General features: G+C 34.4%; 1 protein-coding gene across 1 annotated transcript in view; it reads left to right on the top strand.

Moving 5' to 3' along the window:
- The first annotated feature begins 10,787 nt into the window (after positions 1-10,787).
- ABCA13 (ATP binding cassette subfamily A member 13) overlaps positions 10,788-18,465 on the top strand; it is a 474,630-nt gene continuing 466,952 nt past the window's right edge. Inside the window, 3 exon segments of the mRNA XM_044676455.1 lie at positions 10,788-10,814; positions 10,870-10,963; positions 15,984-16,107. Coding sequence (XP_044532390.1) covers positions 10,788-10,814; positions 10,870-10,963; positions 15,984-16,107 — 245 coding nt within the window.

Raw genomic sequence — 18,465 nt, 5'->3', positions numbered from 1 at the left:
ATTTTACAGGTATACATTCTAAAAGCCATTAAATGTCTTCCTTGACATTTGTTCAGTCTTCCTTCCAGCTTCTCTTCTCAAACTGTCTCCTCTTCCTTCTCTCAATTCATTCCATCTCCAAATCCCCAATTAAATTGCCCCATGGCTGAAGAAATGGAGTACTGGTTGGGAGCAGGGTGGTATAATGGAGGCAGTATGCTTCCTCCACCTAAAAATCAGAGACCATTTTTCTATTTAAACTCAGAAGGTTTTTTTTTTGTTGCTGCTGTTAAATTAAAAAAAATTGGCTTTAACATGTCCTTTGCTTGGTCCTGCCAAAATGGGTGGCTACTGGCAGTTGGAATGCTGTCAAGAAGTCATATTAACAGAACTATTTTTTGTCTTCTGTTTAATATAAAATTCTGTCTAAAGAAAAACAAAAAACAAAACAAAACACAGGGAGTTAAAATGGTTAGGGCTTAACAGTACTTTCCAACTTGAAATGCTTGACTTAACTTCAATGTCTAGATCAATGAGCCAAACTGCCTTTGTGAGTTAGTCAATGAATATATGACATCAGAGGAGATTTATGATTGTGCACAATTTTCATCTGTGCATTTTATGGTTTCTTTAAGATCTCAAATTTCTCAAGTTTGTGTGATTTCATGTTATCCATCTATTCCTGTTACACCTTTTTCTTAAAAGTAACTATTCTATTAGGGAACATTTTGTCATAGTACAATGCATTGCTCAGTGGAGAAACTCTTTGACCCTATCTAATAGGAATGTGATCTGAATACATCCTTCCCCCAATCGCTCTCCCTCTGCCCCGCAAAAAACCCTTGGACTTCCTTAGTTTTCATTTGTGTTGACTGGAATTGGTACAGTCTATATAAATAACCTGATATGAATGCATCTTTTCCTGTGGTAGATTTTCTGTTTTTAATTTAAAAAAATTAAAAAAAAATTCCAGATTACATTTGATACAATTTTTAATATTTGTTTTCCAAAATTTTGCAGTCCATATTCTCTCTTTCCCTCTTACCTCTCCTCCCTTCCCAAGAAGACAGGTAACAAGATATCAGTTATATAACATACATATGAGTTACATATGTACATAAATTATCATATAATACACGTTTCTGGGTTTGTCATGTTTTGAAACAAGAAATTTTGTTTCTATTGCTCACACTAGAGAAAAATTAATGGAGGAAATAAAGTAAAGCATGGTATGTTTCAATATGCATTCAGATTCTGTTCCCTCTAAAGTGGTGGAAATCTTTGTTCATCATGAGTCCCTTGGAGTTGTCCTGGATCCTTGCCTTGTACATAGTAGTAAGTAATTTACAGTTGATCATCAGAATGATTGTTGTCACTGTGTACAACATTCTCCTGGTTCTACTCACTTTGCTTTGTATCACTTCATATAAATTTTTCAGGATTTTTTTGTGATCATCTTGTTTGTCATTTCTTATGGCACAATATTATTCCATTACAAGTACATACCTCAATGTGTTCAGCAATTACCCAGTTGATGGACATCCCTTCAATGTCCAGTTCTTTGTCACCACAAAAGAATTGCTATAAATATTTCTATACAGGTTGGTTCTTTCCCGTTATCTTTAATTTCTTTGGGATACAGCACTAGTAATGGTATCTTGTGGTAGATTTTCAATGAAAAATTCAAACTGGTCATCTCTATTTAAATATATCCTTAAACTATTAAAATTATTTTTCTGAATTAAGGACCCTCTCCCCTATTCAATACCCTGCCCTGGAAGGAGGCATACAGATTGACAATAAGGAGGAAAGAGATATCTGATCATCAGATGCTAGAGCCTCTTTAGAGAATATATCTAGATAGAGGCTTTCCTTCCATTTTGTATTTCAGAAGAACAGCTGTGAAACAACTCACCTGAAGCTCAAAAATATGTTTTGTGCTAATAGTATTTTTACTTGGATGTCATTTTAATAAGAAAGAGTAATTCCTTGCTTCAAAACTATGACCCAGTTTATGCAACTCTTTATGTGGTAGCAAAGAATTGGAACTGGAAGAGATGTCCTTCAATTGGGGAATGGCTGAACAAGTTATGGTACATGATTGTAATGAAATAGTGTTGTACTATAAGAAATGATGGGAAGGATGATTTCAGAAAAACCTCAAAATATCTACATGAACTGTTGCAAAGTAAAGTGAACAGAACCAGGAGAACATTGTACACAGTGACTCCAATAGTATATGATGAACAATTATGAATGACTTAGTATTCATAGTAATTCAGTGATCCAAGATAATCCCTAAGGACTCATAATGAAAAATACCATCAGCCTCCAGAGAAAGAATTGATGGTGTCTGAATATAGACCAAATCATACTATATTTTACTTTCTTCATTTTTTTTAGTTTGAGTTCTTTACCACCAAATTACTAATATGGAAAATTGTTTTAGGTTATTGCACATGTAAAGTTCATATCAGTTTGCTAGCTGTATTAGGAAGAGGGAGGGGAAGAAAGGAAGGAGGGGAGAATTTGGCTCAAAGTTATAAAATAAAGGTTGAAACTGTTTTTACATATACTTGAAAAATGATTAAAAAAAGAATTATAGCTTAAATAGAAAGGGGTAGCACTTGGAATTGGGAGATATGGATTCAGGTCCCAACCCTGATACTAATTTAGCACAAAATTATGGTCAGTTCTTTCTCCTTTCTGAACCTCTGTTTCTTCACATGTAAAATGGAGAAGATCAAATGAAATAATGTACATTAAATGCCTTGAAATGATCTCTCCCTCTCCCTCTTTTTTCCTCTCTCCTTTCTTGCCTCTCACTCTTCCCTCTAACTGCTTCTGTTCCTTTTCTTTTCTCCTTTCTATCTTTCCTTCTTTCCCTCCCTTTATCCCTCATTTTCTTTCCTTCTTCCTTTCCTCTTTCATCTCCCTTCCCCTTTTTTCCTCCCCTTTTCTCTCGGTTTTTCTTCCTTTCCTTCTTCAAGACAACTAGCTAGGTGGCACAGGATCTGGAGTCAGAAATAGCTGAGTTCAAATCCAGCATTAGATATCACTAATTCTATGACCCTGGGCAAGTCATTTAATGTCTATTTGCCTCAGATTCCTGACCTGTAAAATGGAGATAATAATAATAACTCTCCATGGGTTGTTGTGGGGATTAAATGAGATGATATTTATAAAGTAGTATAAATATTAAAGTTCTATATGAATGTTTAATATTATTATATAAAATTGAACTATAATATAGCTGCAAGGTTGCTCAAAGAATCCAGTGTGGTCATTTTGTTTCTACCTGACACATAAGTGTCTTCTCTAGCTTCATGGAAATCAACTATGTTCCACCATGCCATATAGGTGGTATTAACCTTAGATCTTCTTTGACTGATTTACTCATTTTTAATAAAACATGGCACATAACTTCTGTGAGTCTTAGTTTTATCATCTATAAAGTGTGAAAACACCACTTACCTTAACAGGGTTTTTGTGGGCAAACTGCTTCATAAACCTTAATGCTCTAAGTAAAATGAATTAAATTTTCCATCTTTCTTTGAAGAGCTGACAACCCAATCTGGTGCAACCCACATGACAATTAAACAGTGTTGAAAAGGAGCACTATTGAATGGAATATGCTATGAAATTATGTTTATATACCACCAGGATGAGATAATGTTTAACTCTTTAAACAACTGTTTAATATTGGAGTCTGGCTAATATGTTAAAACTGTAACAAAAATGATAAAGGGAAAGAACCAGAAGAATCACACATTTCTAATTTATACAGAAAGGGATTTATATAATGCCCTATGGCAAGAATGTACCATAGCAAAGTAGTTACCAATTCTGTTCTTTCATGAAGAGTATACTAATTATGTTCTTTCACTCAAGTGGAAAGGAAAACAATTTCTCAGAGAATATTCTCAGAAGAGAAACACAACTATAGACACACACACACACACACATACACACACAAGGGGAAAGAGAATAAGAGATTGTGTCTTATCCTTGGAGGTATCTAGCAAATGAAAGCAACTAATGGACTGTTTTTCAAGGTCCAGTATCAGAATCATAACTTTAAACTTTAAAAAGATGGGCCAGTCATTCATTTAGAAGGTCCAACTTGAAGCCTTCAGTATCCCAAGACAGTTCAATGGACACTGAATGGACACTGTAATTGTGATCTTCACCTTTAGCTTGATTCTTCACTGATTCCTTTTTTAAGTCCTTTGTGTAAACAACTCCATTCTCTTTGGATAGAGTATTGAACAATACAGGCCCTATAATACCTCTGGGAAAGTCCTTTTTCCTGAGATCTTGGTTCCTTTTGGCCTCTTGTTGTCCCAAGAAAACACAATTGAATTTCAGTTTCCGCAAAAGTGTATGTATCAAAGGACAAAGGTAACAGATTAATTATATGTTTCGCTTTAACTTCCATGTTATACTAAACTTATTCCAATGTTTTATTCTTCTCTTCACCAAGGAGATTTTGTGACAGGCTCCTCCCTTGGAAAAGTCCCTTGTTATCCCCAAATCACCCAATTATTTGGCACCAAAGCACTTTATACCTTGTGGTTTTCAGGTGAAAGAAAAACCACATATAGCAGAAGAAATGATCAGGATTCACATGCTTATATTTGAGCTTGGGTTCTAAAGTTTTTTTTTAAATTACTAATGAAGTGGAACACTCTTTCATCAATGTTCAAAGTCATTTGTTACTCTACAAAGCTCAGTTCTTTTCTCTTCTGTATGACTTCAACATGATATATTTATGGGGGTATTGAAAATACTCCCCTAACATTCCTGATATCACAATGAGATTGTTTCTTTTGGGGCTAACCCATCATTTTCAGCCATTCATTTGAATCCTGAAATAATATTTGTGGGGTTGTATTAGACATTAACACCTCCATTTCATAGATAAAAAATTGAGACTCTAAGAGATTATGACAACAACCACAATCACTTACCTAGTAAGTATCAGGGTCAGGTCTTGGGCCTACATCTGATTCTGACTCCAAATTTGAGCCGGTTTCTAATATACTATTAATATATTGGAATAAATGAGCTTCTTAGGTTTCTTTTTTCTGTCACAAGAAATGAAGAAAGATTGTTTTAGAGAAATAAATATTACGTTTGCATGACTACATTTACAGAATAAATTTTTTGATATCTAATCAGGTTTATGCTCCAGCTAAAGGCATTTCTATATTAATTAGATTCATAAGGTTTTGCTCCAGTATCACTTCACTCATATATAGCAAGTTGGGTGCTCTGATGGAAGGCCTTCTCACATTCATTCACATTCATTTTATTTATAGACTTCTTTCCTATTTGAATTCTTCGATGAACAGCAAGAGCTACTAAGGCATGAGAGCACTGGGCATATTGCAATGATGGACAGGAGGGAGCAAAGATAGGAAAGGTAGGAGAGTTACAAAAGCCTTAATTTGCCAGATTCACAACTTTGCTAAACCTGGCTCTGGATGAGAGTAATGGAGCCAAGAATGAGGAAAAAATTATGTTGGATACTGAAAGTAATCAAGGAGGGGAAAAAAGCAAACTTCATTTAATCTGGATACGATGTAGAACTTTGGTGTAAGATTCAAGGATAAAGAAGAGATGATATATGAGTATAGTGGAGAGAAAGATGAAAACTACAAAAATTAGTTGAAGAGAATGTCCCTGCTGTGCCTCTGCAGAGAAATATTTTGACAAAAGAAATAAGTAAACAGAAATCGTTCTTTCCAGAAAGTGAAGCAATTGGTTTGAAGCTACTTTTAAGTTTGAAAAAATCTTCTGATGTCATTGAAGTTCTGTCTTCATTTGGAGAATCCCAGAGGAACCATTTAATTTTAAAAGATTTATAAGTTTTATTAAAAAAATAACAAATTCCATTTGGAATAGAGCTTTGCCATCAATTTACTAAGCCAAGGGACATAAATGTCTCCAATTTCAGTATGGTTGTTTATAATTTTTAGCTTTGGTGCTGACAGAATGTTTCCAAAAAGATTAAATGGTCTCTCCTTCTACCAATATTAGGCTAACTCTTAATATAAGATACACATCTTATTTCATATTCCTGTTTTCTTTTAATCTTATGTCTGACCCCAAATCTTTTTGCTCACAAATAGTGAATTATGTTCAAAGAATGAACAAAATAACTTACAAAATACATTTCTGTTCCCTAGATTCTATGACCTTTTTTGTTCTTTTTGATCTCATAGACTTAAAGTAATCCTAGGCAGGATTTTCTGAGCTATCAAAGAGTGCGATATTGGGTTTCAGCACATTGTCAGAGAACTTTTATATTGATGGATTTTCTGGCACAGGATATACTTCCTTATGAATGACTTCAAAGGGGCAATTTCTTTACTCTAATTATAGGAGAGATTGAACCATTATTTCCCACCTGCTTTGTCTTTATAGTTTCAGGTCACACACAGGCAGATGACGAGGTATGGGGTTGATTGGTTGACTTTAGGAGTGTTTCTGTTCAGAAGAGACATGAGAAAGAATTAAAAGAAGTGAAAAGTGGTCAATGTTCTTTCAAGAGTAAAAAAGAAAAAACATCAGGAGATCTGCTCAGTTTCAAAATATCAAAGTCCGAAATAATCATGTTCTCATTTGAATCTAATAGGGAAGTTTGCTTGTGCTCAGATTCCTGGGTTCTTGTTTGTTGTTCATTTCACTCATTTATTAACATTCTTTCTGGAAAAGTATGAGATGAGAGTAAACCTGGAACATTTTCTGGAAGCAAGGAAATAACCCTATGGTATTATGTAAATGCTTTTAAATTGTGCTGTATGTGAGGGAATGGTGTTTTTTGTTTCTTTCAACTATACTACCCATCTATTTAAGTGCTTACTAGATGTAGAGACATTGAACGAGGCAATGGGAAATAGGGGAGGGTTGGAATTCAGTTTAGGAAAAATGATCCCTAGCCTCAATTACCTTCTACTCTAGTGGAGGAAAACAACATATACACACTTAATTATTAAACAAAATAAACATAATAGAGATGCTGTGTTAAGTCTGAGTGGGAGAGAGGAAGCTTCTGGAAGAGCTGATATTTGGACCTACCTTAAAGAGGGGGAGAATTTTAATAGACAGTCAATCAAGAAACATTTATTAAGTTCCTATTATATAGCAGGCAGCTTGCAATTTACTGGGGATTCAAAAACAGAAATGAATTAGACATTGCCCTTAAAGAACTTATTGGCTACTTGGGGAAGATATCATATATAGGTATATATTTGTATAAAGAAAATGATTATAAAACAAATGGAAGGTTATTTATTATTTTTTGAGGGGGAGCAACATTAGTAACTAAGGAAAGACAGAAAAGACTTCATTTAGAGGTCATGCTTGGAGCTGAGCTTTGTTGTAGGAAAATTTGAATTCTAAGAGATAGAGTTTATATTTAGTCCCAGAAGAAAGAGGGAAACATTATCATTTACTAAGGAGGAGAAGGGCATGATCATATCCATGCTTTAGGAAAATCACTTTAGCAGGTGTGTGGAGGAAGAATTGGAAGAAAGGAGAGACATGAAATGGTAAGACCATGTAGGAGGCTGATAAAATAGACTAGCTGATGAAGGCTTGTATTATGGGGGTAGCTTTCTGAACAAAGAGAAGGGAATGAATATATACAAGCTGGGGAAGTAGATTTGTTGATTTAACAATTGATAGACTGTGTGGGGTGAGGGGAGATGAACAATATTGGGGGCCTGATGTAAGTAATAGAATGTTCATAAATTGTGTTTGGGGAATGGTAAGCTTTCTAGTTAGGTTGCAATGTAATACCAGCAAAGGGGAATAGTACATAATAAGGTTGAAAGGGTTGATTGGAAACAGCTTTTGGAGAAATTAGAATGCCAGTCTAAGAAGTCTGAGATATTCTGTAGGACCAGATTCATGTGTATAGACATTTAATCTGTGAAAGGGGGTGAATGGTGGATTGACAGGGGATTTGGGAGAGGAGGTGGAAAAAGTTATTCTAAGGCTCTTGTGATAGTCCAAAGTCTATGATACTGATGGCCTATATTTGGGAGATTGCAAAAGGTGCAAATAGAAAGAATGGATGGGAGAGATTTCAGAGGCTGCTATACTTCATCAGTAAGCTTCAGACCCTTTTAGAGGTTGTTCTTTCTTCCTCTGAAAAGGAGGTCAGTCAGTCAACAAGTATTTATTTAACACCTACTATGTGCTGGGCATTCTGCTAAGCACAGAGGATATAAAGAAAGGATGAAAACAGTTGAGGATTATACTTATGTTGATTTTCTCACACTTTAGGATAAAACTCATTTCATATGTAGTCTCTTAGATTGAAAGCTTCTTGAGGACAGAAACTGTCTTTTGCCTCTTTTTGCATTTTTAATATTTAGCACAGTACCTGGTACATAGTAGGTGCCTAATAAATGTTTATTTATTGATAGTAAAGAATATTCTACTAGTGTCACTGGACTTGTGTAAATAATATCACTTAATAGTTAGGCACTTCAGTGAGACCTAATGTTATTCATCAATAAAATGAGAATTGCCATACTCTATTTTCTTCTCATGGTTTTTGTTAGGATCCAATTAAATAATGTTTATATTTTGTTAGTTTTAAAGTACTACATAAATGTAGGATTGTATTTAATGTTTTATCAGAATATATATTATATAGGGATAAGACTGGACTTGTACTTCCAGTGACTTAGGGAACTCCACGATTAAGAAACTCCCTCTGTCCATGTAGATCAGAAACTTCTTTATAATTTATAGTCTTTCAGAGTTGCTTACATGCCTGAGATGGTAAATGAGCCAGTATGTATCTTGGAGATAGGCCTTGAACACATTTCTAGTACCACGGCCAGCTCCCTATCCACAATGCTGATGTTATCTTTTATTTTTATTGTATAAGCAATCTTATTATTTTTAAAGCTTTTAAAACTGGGTCAGGGGTAAGTTAAGGTGGAAAAAAAGATAAGAAAGGATTTCAGGAATGGCTTATTTGGCACACTTTTCTGGCATCTGACTTCCTTGTACACATTTCATGAAATAGATCTATGGCTTGCCTAAGGCCTTTGGTATGAACACTGTATGATCATTAAAAAAATCTTTAATTTTTTTCAGGTGAAAAATGTTAAGCAATAATGTTGGGATTACAATAGTGCTTTACATTTACAATAGTGCTTTATAGTTTTTCACAGGCCTTCCAGAATTAGGAAACTAGAGATAAGGAGTTTTAGAAATAAGGAAACTGTGACTCAGAAGTAGTAAAGTCAGGTATCACATGCAAATAAGTGGCAAACCTGGGACACAGGATCTGGTCTTTCACCTGAGGTAATCACTCTTTATTTTAGTAGTGCTGGGAAATAAGACTACTACCTGCCTAAAATGTTCTATTATATCAGAATTTTATTATATGTAGTTGTTACACTTCTGATAAAGTAATTAAGGCCATGATATGTTCATTTTTATGTTCTATGAACTATATTATAATGACGGTCCAGCATGGGTTGATAGGAAACATAATAAACTCATTTTACTCAGTGTTTAGTATCCTATTTAGAAAAAAGTTAATCATGTTTTAGACAATTTAGTAACATTTACAGATGTTCTTCCCTCCATCAAGAGTTCAATTCAACAACAAATTCAGTTCAACAAATGCTTTTAAAACACTTGATGTGTGCCATGAGTTATGTATGTACTAGGGGATTCAAAGATAAGAACAAAACAGTTCTTGCCTTCAATGAGCTTATATTGTACTAGTAAGGAATATCTCTTAAATATACAGGTATCTACCCAGAATTTCTCATGCACTGTGAAAAGGATGATATTGTTTGCTACAATACAAGGTTTTTATAATATGAGATGATATTAGGTGTAATAGTGTTCCTTGTAGTTTCTCCCTCTATGTGAAAAAGTCAGTATTTGGACAATGGTTTTAGTTCATCACACATTGCCTTAAATTGTTCATGAGTCTTATTTTTCAGATTCTATGGATTTTGTATGTAAATACTTTTATAGTTTTTCTAGAATATAGAACTTTTTTCTTCTTATTTTATTTTTTAATTTTAATTTTGAATATTTTCCCCTAGTTACACATTTCATGTTCTTTCCCTCTCCCCCAAACCTCCCTAAACCCCCTTAGCCGACACACAATTCCACTGGGTTTTAAGTGTATCATTGATCAAGACCTAATAGAATATAGAGCTTTTTAAAATGTTTCTTATAACAAACATAGAAGTAGCTTTGGTAGTGGACCAAAATGTCAGGAAGACACCCCCTAGCTAGTTAATCACAGGCAAGTCCTTCACCTCTAAGGACTCACCTAAACCACTTCCCAGGACTAAAAGTTGCAAAGAAGTTGATGCCCCGAACTGACGGAGTGGGTTCCTCATCCAAGAGTGTCCTATATAAATGAGAACAGAGGATCAGAGTCTACTTCATACAGAATTGTGATCACCAGAAATATGATCCAGCTAAAGAGAATTGTCATCGTATTTGCATTTCTTCCATGTTTGAAATCTGGCATCTTAGCCAGGCTCATGGATATTTATAACAATCAGTCTTGTTTATTAAAAATTTTGCTTTTTATCTCCTTCACTTTTGGATTAAGTACTAAGTATTGTGCTTAACACATAGTTGGTGTTTAATAAATGTTTGTTGATGGCATTTTACCAAATTATCCTTAATAAGCATTAGTTAAAAAATACAATATTAAGAAAAAGAAGATAAATCAATGTTTGTAAAGTACTTTGTAAACCTTAAAACACCACATAAATTCAATTTGTTATTGTTCCTGTTGCTATTATAATATGGTAGAAAATCACGAATTTACCTTTGTGAGTAACATATTTTCCAAAAACCTCTAACATTCTTATTTACATCTTTTCCCAGGTCCTATCCCTCTCTGAATTTCTTTGGCCATGCACATTATTTCTAATTTTGACTGTGCTTCGCTTCCAGGAACCACCCAGGCACAGAGAAAATTGTAAGTGTAACATTTATTATCCTTTTATTAAAAACAAAACAAAACAAAACAAAACCTCATTTGAGGTCTCATTGGAGCATTTAGGTAACAGTGCATTTTCAGGGGCTATGCCAAATTAGTTTTGGCAGGACTTTGTAAACTGAAAGATTTGGAGTGGAGACGCCTGGTAATGAACTCTATGCCTGTTGCCCACAGATCAGTCTAGTTGGGAGAGTCTCTTTACCAGGTTGGCTACAGGATGATGACTTTTTTAAGTCACCGAAACTCTTAAAGGCTGTCTAGTAAGTTTGAAGGTTTGTGGTCTTGCGTTGGCAGGGGTGGGGGTGGGCAGCAGTACCAACACTGATTAAATCACTAATTCTTGAAGGTTAAAGTTTTGGAAGAAGTATGAAAAGTAAAAATATTAATGAGGATAACAAAAGTATAATCCTTTTATATAGTTCATTTAAACCATTAGGAAAGAAGATAATTGGGAGAAACCCACATGTACAATCAAGATCAGTCCGTGTATAACAAACATAGAATTAATTTAGATGGGACAGTAGAGAATGCATTGCTGTGATAAGGAAACCAGGGTTTCTACTTAGTAAAATTGTTTTCTAAAATAAACTATGTATCAGCTAGTCATTCTACAAAAATTCAAAATTTAAAGAGAATGGATGGCACCAGATTGTTAATGCCAGAGTAGCTTGTATTTTGTCTTAGAGCTGAAGCTTCACAAATAGGGGAGTGACATGGTCAGACTGTTTTTAGGAATATAACTGTGTGATGGATTTGATAGAGGAGTGACTTGAGTACAAATAAAACTGTGTAATTACTTTTTCATTCAAATACTAGAAGACTGGTCATGTCTCTCCAAGTCTACTCTTTTCCAGGCTAACTATTGCTATTTCCTATGGTCCTCTGCTCTGGTCAGACGGAGTACTGTATCCAATTTCTATCATATCCTGATGAGGGTAATTAGAAACTATACCATAAAAAGATGTTGAAGGCATTAAAGGTGTTTAGTCACCATTAAAAAAAAGACTTCCCAGTAAAAGGGTATTTTATATGAATCATAGAGTAATTTCTGTCATTCATATTTTAATTTAAAATATAGACTTATTTATCTTTCAACAGTGGTACATATATAAATATTTGCCTCCAAATTCCAAATGCTAAGTAGGGGCCTTTTATATTTCTAAAAAAACAGAAAGACCTTATTGATATCTTTTGCTTTTATATCACAAAAAATTTTCTATCAAGTTCTTCCTCAACCTTACACTCATTTCATTATAATAACAAAAAAGGTGAAAAAATTTATCCAGACTAATATATCAAAGGTCTGAAATTATCTTTCACTGATATGAATAGCAATCCCTCTAGAATTTAGCAGTTGGTCTTTAATAGCTGGGCAACTAGATGGGCAGTAGAGAGACTACTGGCTTTGGAATCAAGAAGACATCATCCTGAGTTCAAATTGGGCTTCAGACACTTACTTGCTGTGTGACCTTTGGCAAGTCACTTCACCTTGCTTGACTCAGTTCCTTCATATGTAAAATGATCTGTAGAAGAAAATGGCTAACCAATACAGTATCTTTGCTGAGAAAAGCTCAAATGGGGTCATGAAGAATAGAATACAACTGATAACAACATAACTGAAGAAATTCATTACTCTGTGGTCAACTTGGAAATACGCCAGTTTGGACCTAGACAGGCAGAACTTCAGAGGGCAGATATATCATGGTGTCCCATATTTGATGCCCTTCTGGTTTGTTAGAGTACACCCACCATGTTTTTACTTCCTGAGCTTGTCCTCCATTGTTATATCCTTTCAGGATCTAAGGTCATTTTCCTAGTGAAATGAGGTATTCAAAGAATTCTTTAGTATAACATCTGTTACACAATAAATGTTTTCTTTATTGGTGGAGGTGAAGGGTTTGGAGGTAGAGAGAGGGATCAGGGGGAAAATGAACTACCACACAGTGATTGAATACTATAGTGAAAAAATACTGGAGTTAGAGTTAGGAAAAACCTGAGTTCAAATCCCACCCTTTCCACATACATATAGGATGTGTGATTATGGGTAAATTGTTTCCCTTCTTTAGCTTTTGTTTTCTTATCTGTAAAAATGGATCGCAGCACCTTTAACATCAGAAAGCACTATGTAAATGTCTGCTCTTTTTGGGTTCAGCATTTATAAACATGGAAGAGGTGATGTGCTGTAGTGGAGAGATTGTTCTCTTTGAATTCATGAAGACCCAAGTTCAAATTCTTGCTCATACTGGCTATGTTACCTTCAGCAAGTCATTCAGTAACTCAATGCAAGTTAACTTTCTTTAAGACTTCTTAAGTCTTACGTCATATGGCAACTTGCATTGGTAGAAGGAACTTCCTTACTTGGAGTCCCCTGTGCCAGTTAAATTATAGATCTGGTTAAAAAAAGAACAAACCTCTAAAACATTAAGCCTTTAATAAAGATTTTTCATTCCCCTATACTTTCATTCATCTGTTCTGTTGATCAGGGAATTCTTCAGGAAGTCAATGAAAGTTTTAAACATGATGTATTACCCGAGATGGTTTGAAATTAAGAACTGACTTTAATTCAATTTATTTCTATATATCTACAATGAAAGCCTGAATGGTGAATGAAATACAATCTCTTTGTTTGGGGGGAAGATATTAGGTTCATAATTTAGCTAGGTAGAGCACAGTCTCAGTTCCAGGTCCAGAACCCTGTGCAAGTCTTTGTTCCAGGTATCCTGACTTCTCTGAGAGGTTTACAGTTTTCTTATCAGGTTAGTTGGCTGTAATATCCCCCTTAGAATTTTGCAAGATCCAAAGTTGTTAATGATACAGTGCTTCCATGTTCTTAAAAATGACCTATGATGGAGAATCATGCAGATCCTGCAACTTGAGAAGAGAAAGTGAAATAGATGAGATCAGGGGAGACATTTTTTGAGAGTGAACCCTGATTTCCACTGTCTGGCCATAGCACATCAAAAAAGAGTAACTCTCCCAGTTTTGCCAGTTTTGAAGATACGGCCAATCAAAGGAGGCTATGCTAAGTTACTAAGTAGAAGAAAAAAAAACAGAATGGAAGGGGAATTTTCCAGGAGCAGGGGGTTTTCCTCCTAGGAGATCTGGACATGCCCTAAAAGCTCCTTACCGTATTAAGTAGCCCCTGGCACTTGAACCTAGATCTTCTGTCACCAGATCTACTTTTCTTTTTAATATTGTCTTCCTTCTTTACAGGGGGAAGGGCTGTGCACCATTACTAATTGCCTTACATGTTCCTTAAAAGCTTAGATTACCTAATTTTGTTATAGAATCATACATATAGAATATAGTAAACTCCTACTGATCCAAGACCTAAACACAAATAAGACCCAAATGTCTGAATTTAGAAACAATTATTCTTTTTATTTTTATGAGACATAAATTGATATTGACTTCCAAAAAATTTCAGAATATTTCAGAATTTGACCAATCATCAGTCTTTCTCATGTCAATAATATTGTACGGTGATAATTGATGTTCTTAATAATGACCCAGAGGTACTACAAGATTCTCAAGAACTTTTGCAAACATCAAAAATACTAAATTACATTCAGCATACTGTTCAATATATTTTAATTGTATTTTTTGGGAGTAACATTTATAGCCTATATATGTATGTGTGTATGTGTATGTTAGACCATTAACTAGAATATTCAATTAACTAGAGCCTTCTATTCCCCAATCATTCTGGACAAGTAGTACTTTGTTGTGCTGTGTTAAGCATAGAGAGGCATAAGGAAACAAAAAACATTTGGGGCAAAATGCCTGGATTATTGGGGCAGCTATGTGGCCCAGGAGATAGAGAACAAGGTCTGGAAATGGGGAGGGGGGTCCCAGATTCACATCTGTGTATTTCCTAGCTGTGTAACCCTGGGCAAGTCACTTAAATCCAATTGCCTAGCTATTACCACTCTTCTGTCTTGGAACCAATACTTAATAAGGATTATAAAACAAAAGAAAAAACTTTAAAAATACTTGGATTATTAGTTAGTGACTATTAATGATAATTATATTTAGGAAAATTTAGATTATTTTTTATCTAATTTTTCCTTTGCCTTCCTCTTTCATTGCTTCTTCTCAATATCAACTGTAGTTAGGTGCTTTTAACTCTCAAGGTTGTTCATAATTTATGTTATCTCACTTCTTCTTTGGATAAGAGGCATTATCAATGATTGAAGGATAACTATAGTCCTTATGATATTGAAGGGGATAATCATTCTTCTATATATATTGCAAAATTTTGCAATTAGAAGAATAATGGTGCTAGGAGAATGTAAGGTCTTTGAGAGCACACAACCCCTTCTCCTGTTTAATTTTTGTCTTCCTATTTCTAGTACCTAGTAGGGTGCTTGATACATAGTAGGCACATAATACATGCTTGTTGAATTGTAATGAATTACTACTGATGATAATTTGGAAAAAAGGAATGGAGGATGGTGATTTTGGAAGAGAAGAAATCATTAGATATGAAAATTCTCAGAGGAACAGCAGTAAAACCAGGATATTTCTTTCTCTTTCCATCCCATGTAATATGAGGGTTATTTGCAGGAATTATGAGTAATTCCTTTTGAGTACTTTTAACTTCTGAATCTGGTTATATTTTAGAAAGAGTAGAGTCCTTGGTACCTTCCAGATATGAAGATTTCCTGGGTTCCAGTCATTCTACAAATGACAAAATGTTGAACCTTGAAGAAGGCAAATAAATTTGACAATAGATTCTAAGTTCCTCCATCTTTTTGTCATTATATCTTTTGTCCCTAAGTGCTTAGTATACTTGCTATTGTATTGACTTTTCAAAGTCTGTCCAACTAGCTAATGAACTTTGGTCTTACTATTAATAAACACCCAGACTATCTCTATTATACCTCAATATTTCATGTGAAATTTCTCTGTCTAAAAAATATCATCCATAGATGTCATTGTTGTATGTTGTCTCAGTTCTTGTTTCATTGCTTTATTTTTTTCTGGCATTTGTACATAGGTTATCTGCAGCCCCGGAATTTGCCAAGTCAAGGAGTTTATCCCTTTGTCCAAAGCCTCCTTTGTAATGCTGGCTCTAGATGTAAGAACACCAGTTATGCAGTGCCAAAAGACCTCCACTTCCGGTAAGAGACACCTTTTTTTAAAATATGAATATGGAGGTGGATTAGAGGGCAGTCAGAGTATGTAGAGTAAAACATCATTATTTGGGAAGGGGAGGATTTGTACAAAGTAAATATATAAATTAAAAATTTTAAGAACATATAGTAAATCTACCCAGTAATAAATTATTTCCTATTTGGCATTTTTCCAGTTGTGTTTTAGTGAATAGATATTAATTTCTAATTAGCAGTCCTATTTGCATGCAATGAATATGTTAAAATACTTAAAACACATTTATTCTCTGTAATTTTTTTTTTTGGTTGTCATATACTAAGGAAAGTTTTTTTTTTTTTTTTGCTACATGAGATAATTTTTGCAAAATAAAAGAAGGAATTGGCAATGTTTATTCTGGAGAAGAGAAGACTTAGGGGAACAGTTATAGTTGTTTCCAAGTATTTGAAAGACAATGACATGGAAGAGGGGACTTCCTCTTGGCCTCAAAGAAGCAGGAACAGTGAATGAAAGTTAGGAGTGGTAGTCGTCTCTAACCCTCGTATAACGCCCATAATCCCAACATAGATGTCTGACAACTCTTAAGAGCTTGATGCACAAGTTGTTTATTTTCCTCTGGCTAGCATGGATCTAGAAACTACAAATTCAATAGGATCTCTAAGTCCCACCTGAAAAAAGGCACAAGGAGGCAAACTGAGTTTTGATGTTAGGAAAAAATGTCCTAACAATGAGAGCTGACCAAAAGTAAAATGGTACTCAAAGAGAGAGTGGATTCTCCATTCTCATTAGAGGTCTTTAAGCACAAGCTGAATGAGAACTTGATGTTTTGTAGTGGGAATTTTTTGTAGAAATAGGTAAGACTAGAAGTGGCCATTGAGACCTCTTCCAAATATGAAATTTTCTGTGATCCTGATTAAAATTTGTGAAATCATTATTAGCATTGAGAGGCACTATAGTATAGGGGAGGAAATCAGGAAAACTTGGGTTCCTTGGAGTCAGGAAGATACGGGTTTGACTCCTTCCTCTAGCTCAAACTGGTTATGTCATCCTGGATAAGTCATTTGACCTCTTAATGTCAACTAATTTTTAAGTTTATAAGTTATAGAGAAGAGGTTCATTTTTACTGTTAGAATTGCTTATGAGCAACAAACTACAATAAGTTCACTTAAAAATTACATATATACATAGAAATGTGTTTTTATGGAATGCATACCTCTTATATAGTATATATGCATAATGTATCACCTATGATATGCTTATGTATATATCTTACAAACAAGGTCTAAAGTAATATGCGTATGACATATGTGCATGTAGGTATAGTACAGAGGATGCACATATATATATAATAATGTACATATATGAATATATATGGGTAAACTCATATATACAAAGTGTTCCAAGGTCAGTGCAATTTTAAGTGACTCCAAAGTTAGCCCTCTTTGCACTTTACACACACACACACACACACACACACACACACACATACACAAATTGGTGAAAATCAGCTTTTTATCTACTTTAAACATATATACATTTGTAATTACATCTATACATGTATCTGTAGTGCTCTCTCTCTCTCTTTCTCCATCCCCCTGTCTCTTTCTCTCTATTTTTTTATGTGTATATATGCACGTTTTAGTACTACCATTAGTGCAAATCAGTGGTTGAGCTATCAAATTTATTTTCCATTCCTGCACCATGAACTCTTCAAAGGTAATTAACACAACCTAGGTCATATTATACCAGATTATGAATTAATGGAATTGAATGTTGTAGTTTTATTAATTTTAAAGATATATTCTTAAAAACTTTTTCTCTGCTAATATTAAGAAGAGACAGAGGCAGAGGATGGTTCTGATTGTAAATTTAAACAAAGACTTCTTCCTTTGATCATGAATATACTTGAGTCTCATATATCTTGTATCAAAAATGGTAATAACACATTTCTCTCCACTTAATAAGGATTTCCCCCTTAAATTAAAGAGACTTTTCCCCTTGTGATAAGATGCTTTTTTCCAACTCAGATTTGTGTATTTGCCTCTGAGGAACATCAGCTTTAGACCTTTGGAGTTTGGTTCTGTGAAATAAAGTGTAAGAAAAGAATCTATTGGAAAATGATTAAAACTATAGTGATGATAACTTGTGACTATTTTCCTTCCCTTCCCTTTTCCTTTCCTTTCCTTCCCTTTTCCTTTCCTTTCCTTCCCTTTTCCTTTCCTTTCCTTTCCTTTCCTTTCCTTTCCTTTCCTTTCCTTTCCTTTCCTTTCCTTTCCTTTCCTTTCCTTTCCTTTCCTTTCCTTTCCTTTCCTTTCCTTTTCTTTTCTTCTTACATTAAGGAACATATGAAATTTATTCTCTTAATGGGG

Source organism: Gracilinanus agilis, chromosome 1 (genome assembly GCF_016433145.1).
Source record: "Gracilinanus agilis isolate LMUSP501 chromosome 1, AgileGrace, whole genome shotgun sequence".
Lineage (NCBI taxonomy): Eukaryota > Metazoa > Chordata > Mammalia > Didelphimorphia > Didelphidae > Gracilinanus > Gracilinanus agilis.
This window is presented reverse-complemented; position numbering and strand designations above follow the sequence as displayed.